A 7,388-nucleotide genomic window follows, 5' to 3' on the forward strand; every position below is an offset into this window, starting at 1 on the left:
GAGCCGGGCACTGAGCCCGCCCGAGTGGTCACCAGAGCTTGTCCAAGTTGGGCACTGAGCTCTCCTGAGCGGGGCCCTGTGTTCACCTGAGTCAGGCCCAGAGCTCGCCCGAGCAGGGCCTTGAGCTCATCTGAGTGGACACGAGCTCGCTCAAGCTCAACGCTGAGCTCAACTGAACAGGCACCAGAGCTTGCCCTATCCAGGTGCCGAGCTCGTCCAAACCAGGCACTGAGCTCACCCAAGCCGGGCACTGAACTTGTCCAAGCGGGGCACCGAGCTTGCCTTAGCCAGGCACTGAGCTCACCCTAGACGAGCACTGAGCTCTTCTGAGCTCGCCCAAGTGGACGCTGAGCTCTCGGAGCCGGGGGCCGAGCTGCCGCGCTGTGCGCGCGTCGCGGGCGCCCGTCGCTCCGCGTGAGCCGTGCTGACACGGGCGCCCGCCCGCCCGCCGCGCGCCCGCCCTGACAGTTGTGCGCTGTGACATTTTAGCACAGTTTCCCCAAACTGACAGTGACAATGTTGGGTTTCATTTTAACACTGCGCCTTTACCCGCGCTGACACTGCAATATGATTGCCGTGACAAGTTGAAGGCTGATACAAAAGGAGTGGGAAACAACATAATTATAAAGCGGTGGCACACAGCAATAATTCCAAACTTTCCCATCTGCTGTGCCTGGCGATTGCCATGGTTTATAATGCTGCTGTCTGTGTAACTTTTGGCTTTTGTGCTGTAAGGTGGCAGCGGAGGGAGCAGAGAGGAACATCTTTAAGCTATTGTGAGATACAACACATAAGTGTGTGTGTGTGTGTGTATTTATTTATTTATTTATTTTTCCTCAGCATAAAGTGAGCTTCTGTGGGCATCTTGTTTCTGGCTGCATTTGTTTATCTGTAACCGTGCCCGTAAGTGGGAAGGATGCTTCCATTTCCTGATCTTTACGATGCTGCTGCTTTCATTTCCGTGTGTGCAGTTTGTGTTCACCGCTTTCGTCCTGTGTTTGAGCCCTCCCCGTGCCAGTGATGGCCCGTTCCCGCGCTCCCCAGGCGCGCCCGCCCCGGGGCGGCCGTGTACCCGCGGAGTCGCTCCCGCAAACGGGCCCTCGTCCTCCGCGGCGCCGGGACGGGCGCCCCGGGCGGCAGCCCTGCCGCGCGGTGCCCCTGCTCTAGGTTTGTGCCACCTGGAACGAACAGGGATGTACTTTAAGATGTGCCTGATACTTGACGATTTTAAAACCATGAGGCGTCAAATCTTAAGTTTGATCGTTGGAAAAAAAATTACCTGTGAATAGGCCATACTCTCATTGCCACTACGCCTAAATAAAATAAAAATAAATATTAAAAATATATATATTTATTTTCCTTAGGAATAAGAACCTTAGTCAAATCTCTTTTTTTTTTTTTCCCCTTCTTCGTCTTCCCCAGTGCAAAGTGCGTATTTAGGTTTGTATTATTCCTCCCACTTGAGATGTATTTCAGCGGCGTAGATAACCAAATGGAAAGCAGAACTCAAATTATACATGATTTGTGTAAGAAGTATTAATAGTCTGGTGTGCCTTGCTACATTATTGGGTGTGGGTGTAATAGAACTGACTTAACTGAGTCAGAACGATCTTCCCCCTCCAAGAGCCCCAGAACAAACAACAGGCCTGCGCTGTATCCTGGAAAGCCTGCTGCTTTGCCGTGAATTTCTGCCCTCATTTAAAGGGCACGTGATTCACAGAGCCAGAAACGGCTGCAGGTCCGAGGGCTTTTTTTTTTAATTTTTTTTAATTATTTTTTAATTTTTTTAAGCAGTTGTCAATCATGACTCAAATTTGATGTTAACCTCTGAATTTATTCTGCTTGGGTTCAGGAGAAGTCTCTGCGACTCCACTGCCTTCCCTAAGGAGCCTGGAAATTTTTTATTTGCTCCAACTAATTCATAGCCCTGAGTTTGAATACAACAGATTTTCATATCTACAGCAGCTGTTGAGTTCCCGTTTTAATACTGGTAATAAAACTGCTTATGTGATTAAGCACTTTTTAATAAAAATTGGAGGGTGTGGGCAGCCCTGATAACTTCTAAGTTATTTATAATTATAGATCATGAGCTTTAATTTGTTAAGGTGAGTGCGTGTATATATTCAACAAGAAAATTTTCATGCACCTCCCATGTGTTATCTGATTTCTTGCACTGCTTTTCTTTGCTGTGCGAATGCAATTATCTAGTGCAGGGCTGCTGGAGGAGCACGATTTGTCTGAATGGAAATGCACTCTCTAAATTACTCTGCATAGATCAGAGCTTTTGGGGACAACGGGTGTCTCAATATTGTGATGACCCAGTAATACGCCTGTCTTGATGCTGCCTGATAGGTTTTTGGGTGCGTTCCAAGTTCAGGGGATTGCGTCGAGACGCAGCTAAATATTTTAGCTAAATAAGTGGTGTTCACCGACAGCAGGCACGGAGTAGCAGACAAGCAGGAGATTAATTTGCAGGCGTTTAGCTTGCTCTTATCCCCTGCAAGGAAAGCAGAGCCGCTGCCCGCGTGTGCGGCTGCATTCCGCGAGGGCACCGTCGGGAATGCGTTGGGAACCAGAAGAGGTGTCTTCTGCTGCCTCCCTTGGGAGCAGCCACGGGGCGTCTTTGTGGGAGATGGGTGCTTGGGGGGAGGTTCGTTCAGGCCATCTCCCTCCCTCGGGGGTCACCTCCCTGCTCATCATCATATGTGTGTGTCACCGAGCACACCAAGTGCCCTGCTCCGCACTGCACCCGGAGCGGAAATATCCCAGACAGCAGACATCCACGGGCCCGGGCTGCTAAACTGCAGCTTGCTGCGTGTGGCGTGTCGCTATGTAAAAACACAGAGAAAAATGTTTACGAAAACTGACATTTGTACATACAATGATAGAAACTGTTGTGATACTTTGCTTTGGCAGACACTGCTGACAAAGATTCTTGGGGTTTCAGACAACTATCTGCTTACAGCCCTTCGTGTTTCCCTTCATGTTGTAGACCACTATTAATAGAAAAACTTCTTTCCATACTTTTAGGCAGGAATTAGATAAAAGTAAAAGATGGCAAGAAAGAGGCACTGTACCGAATATGCTAGAAGCAGCAGAGTGTCTTCTTCCAATTAACCCTGTGGTTTTCAAACAACTCTACTAAATCAGTCACAAACAAATTTCTACAGTCTGTGGGCTTTGTTGCCACTACTGGCTGTGTTTCAGCATAGATAAAAATAAAAATGAATGTACACTATGTGCGCTCTGTGGGAGGATTCTTTTAGTGCCAGCGGAAGCATTGTCTGTTGATCTTTGAAGAAATACAACATTTGTTACGAAGGAATGAAAATAGAATTTTCCTAAATTACAAAAAAAGAGAAGAAATTATAAACCAAATGGCATCACTGTTGGTCTTGAAATGATTTAGAACGCACTTAGACAAAATGTCTTCATGCACTAAATGTCTTCACCAGCCTCTTAAGAATAAAGTGGCTCTTTTCCCCAAGAGGCTGCCCTGTCACTTCAATGAGAGCAGTTAGGCCTGTGCTTCGTTGACAGCAAAGTCAACTACCCTTAATGAAAATGAAGTGATCGCATCATTGTTACCCGCGATGAGCAGGTGACAACAGCAGGCAGTGACAGGGGCCCTGGTGCAGGTTGCCGTGGTGTAAGCAGCTTCCAGGCTTCGGGCACGCTCGGGTTCGCCTGCGGCGCTGCCGGGGCCGTGGGGCAGAGGCCACGGCCTGCCCACAGCTCCCCTATGGTGCCTCCTCCAGTGTACTCAACCGGGCTTAAAAACAAACAAAAAGCCCAAATTTCTGTAACAGCCACTTGTTTCTTTTTTCCTCAACATCTGGAACGAAGTGGGGGTGAGTAGCAGAGTGACTCTGGTAGCAGGGATGCTGCTTGTTTCCTTCACGTTAGAGCTCTGGACCGCTTTAGCGTGGCACACGTGCAGGGTGGAGGCTGCAGAGCGCTGTCTGCGGCAGGTAGTGCAGCACCCGCTCGGCACGGCAAGCGCCGGCCGTCCTGATCCGTGGCGCTGCGGCCGCCCCGGCCCTGGGTGCTGCAGCCACCCCGGCCCTGGGCGCTGCGGCCACCTCGGCCCGTGGTGCTGCGGCCGCCCCGGCCCGTGGTGCTGCGGCCGCCCCGGCCCTGGGTGTTCTGGCCGCCCAGGTCCATGGTGCTGCGGCCGCCCTGGCCCTGGGCGCGGCGCCAGCCTCACGCTGCTGCGCATATCCTCACTGCCTTGGTACTGCTCGTTTCGGGAAGGCTGGACATGCCGGCGCAGAGGAGGAGGAAGCTGGGACTTATCTTACCATTGGAGGAGCTCAAATTGCGGCAGTAAGATAGTGCTTAACTGAAAGCACGAAAAGGCAGAGATGCAAAATCTTAGTTTTGCTTCATCCTTCTGTTCCTTAGGGTGATAAGGATCATCTGAGTTCCAGAGCACACACGGCCCTTCCTGAAATGATCGCTCCTGATGGTCAGCCTTGGCTGGCACACACGCCAACCTGAATTCATGCTAAGCAGTGGGACTGGGCCGTGCGCAGCAGGACATTATTGTCCTGATTAACAATAGTTAATAGTTAATAATAGTTAATAACAATAGTTAATCAGGAGCCCGTTATTTCCCCCTTTTCTTCCTGCAAATATATAGGCGCTCAGAATTCCTTTTGGGCAGCTGAGAATTGGGTAGTAGCAAGGGGGCTCACACATCATCGTAACGACTGTGCAACGGCGGTGAGGGTTTTGGGAAAAGCGTGAAAACGTTATTTTGGACACAGTGACTCAGGTGCTGCGCTGCGCTGAGCGTAGCCGCAGCTCGCTCTGACATTACGGCAATCAGGAGTCTCAAACCAATGCTGAGCAGCTCTTGCAGCTTAGGCCCAGTAAGCAGTTGTTACTTGTGTGCTTGTTCTTGTTAGAAATTATGCCTGCTCCCGCATTACTCATTCTGCAGATCAGCTGCTCTGGATTGCTCTTGGCGTAGACAAATAAGCCACCGAACTGGGAGAAGGCAAGCTTACAAAATTTAAACAAAAAGACTCCCCACAGCCCAAAGTTAATATTGGCTGTAGCTGTGACTTGTGTGATGCATCCACCTTCTGCATCAGCCTCTGGAAATCTGCTTGTATCGGATACCACTTCATGTGTTGATAGCAAGAATAAACCGCTCGAGGATAGAAAGTAGTTGAGGAAACCTCATGCCTAAGATGCTTCTACAACAGATGAATACATTTTACTGGCCTGGAAAGCAGGGGAGAGGAGCCTGCAGGGCCACCGCCGTCGCGCGCCCTCGGTCATGAACTGCAGCCTTCACGTCTTGCCTGTTGCACCTCGCGTGCTGCTCTGCTGCAGTGTGAGCAGCTGCTGTAGCACAGCTCGTGGCTGTGCCTTCCTCTCCTGCCCATCTCTCTGCTCTGTCTGCATGCAGTACTTGCTCTCAGCCCTTCATTAAAATGTTAGGGTTTGAGGTAGGGCTCATAAGGTCATTTTATCCATTTCCCAGCACTCCTGCAGCATAAACGTTGATGCATTTATTTAATGATCTGCCTGCCACTTCTGACAGATGGTTGTTTAGTCTTATGCAGCTTCAGTGATGGAGCATCTGCAGCTCTTGCTGACATCTCGCTTAGTTGTTTTGCTGTTCTTTTCTGCAGTTTATTCCGGGCATTGTTTGCTTAGTGGAGCCAGAGTTACTGCGCCTTCCTTCATCGGCGCTTTATCATGCTCCTGTTTTTGTACACTTAGCATAACTTTTTCGGGAGTTGAAGACTGATTGCCCGGTGTCGTCCTGGCTGTGTGCGAGCTTGGGGCGGGGGAACGGGGCCCGCCAGGCCATTGATCCCATCTTTATAACTTTGCCCTTTTAGCTAGTAACAGATTATCTGCGCGGTGTTCGAGATTGCACGGGCAGGATCGGAAGGACCACGTTTTACATAAACCATTTATACTAAATGTTTGGAACGCTGGCAACATAAATCAACAACAATATCTATTACAAATTCATCGCATTATCAGTATTATCTTTGATAGAACCGACCCCAGCGCGTGGGAAGGAGAGCCATAGCTTGGGAAGTTTAGCCTTTGGAAAATTAATTATTCAGGACACACAGAACCTGGCCATTTCAATGTAGAGTAATTCCTCCTAGCCAGCATCCAGGATCTTAACTTCAGTGGCAATAATAAATAGGAAAAGTCTCAGGTGAAGCCAGTATTTTAAAGTAATTAATCATCTTCCCCTCGTGGTCCCTCTGCCTCTCTCTTGGTTTTCTTTAACGAGGGAATTTCGGTAATAAATCTTTAATGATATATGTTAAGAATCCTTCATTAATTCTTGTCTGCTTATTTCTTCTCTGTGATGGCTTTGTGTTGTATGTTGTGAAAACGCACACAAAAGAAATCAGGTGCGGAAAGGTGAGAGTTGAGCGCGGGCCGCTGGTGCGCTGCTGGGGAAGGGTCGTGCCTGGCTGGTGCCGCTGTGCCCGTCGGTGCCCAGTGGTGCCCGTGGGCTCCCGGGTGCGGGCAGGGCCGCGGCGCGCGGCACCAGCCCGGGCGGCTCTCACCGGCCCGCTGTTCCTGCTGCCTCCTGGTTTCGTGGCGCCCGAGCCGCTCGGTGGGCTCCACTGCGGCTGCCCGCGCAGGCCGGCACGGCTGCACTCTCCTGCCGCCGCGCTGGCGGCGCACGGCTCTGCCTCACCGAGACCATGTATCTTTAAATAAATCCTGCTAGGCCTGACCAGCCATCACGTCGATTCAATGTGACAGGGACAGATGTGACAGATCGGTTCTGACACACTTCCATAGCGCGAGTCCGTGGCTGGAGGTGACTCGTGTCCTTCCCCTGCTTGTGTCCCCGCTGCAGGACAGCACAACGACGCACGAATGAACCTCGCCATCGCCCTCACTGCTGCCAGGTACGGCGCTGCCACAGCCAATTACACTGAAGTGCTGCGCTTGCTCAAGAGCACAGACCCGCGGAGCGGGCGGCCGCGCGTCTGCGGTGCGCGCTGCAGGGACGTCCTCACAGGTGCGTGTGCGCGCGGAGCCGCGGAGCGAGCTGCTGGTGTGTACAGCCATGGAGCGAAGCACTGGTGTGCACAGCCACAGAGCCACTGGTGTGCACAGCCACAGAGCCGCTGGTGTGCACAGCCATGGAGCTACTGGTGTGCACAGCCATGGAGCGAGCCACTGGTGTGCATAGCCACAGAGCCGCTGGTGTGCACAGCCACAGAGCCGCTGGTGTGCACAGCCACGGAGCTGCTGGTGTGCACAGCCACAGAGCCGCTGGTGTGCACAGCCATGGAGCGAAGCACTGGTGTGCACAGCCACAGAGCCACTGGTGTGCACAGCCACAGAGCCGCTGGTGTGCACAGCCACAGAGCCGCTGGTGTGCACAGCCA

The 7,388-nt window shown here is 51.5% G+C and overlaps 1 protein-coding gene across 1 annotated transcript in view; it reads left to right on the forward strand.

Annotated features, from left to right (window-relative positions):
- GPD2 (glycerol-3-phosphate dehydrogenase 2) overlaps positions 1–7,388 on the forward strand; it is a 42,691-nt gene that overhangs the window by 18,550 nt on the left and 16,753 nt on the right. The window contains exon 6 of the mRNA XM_026038183.1: positions 6,851–7,015. Coding sequence (XP_025893968.1) covers positions 6,851–7,015 — 165 coding nt within the window. The remainder of the gene's footprint in view (positions 1–6,850; positions 7,016–7,388) is intronic.

Source organism: Nothoprocta perdicaria, unplaced genomic scaffold (assembly GCF_003342845.1).
Source record: "Nothoprocta perdicaria isolate Ctin4 unplaced genomic scaffold, notPer1 scaffold_203, whole genome shotgun sequence".
In the NCBI taxonomy this organism is placed as follows: Eukaryota; Metazoa; Chordata; class Aves; order Tinamiformes; family Tinamidae; genus Nothoprocta; species Nothoprocta perdicaria.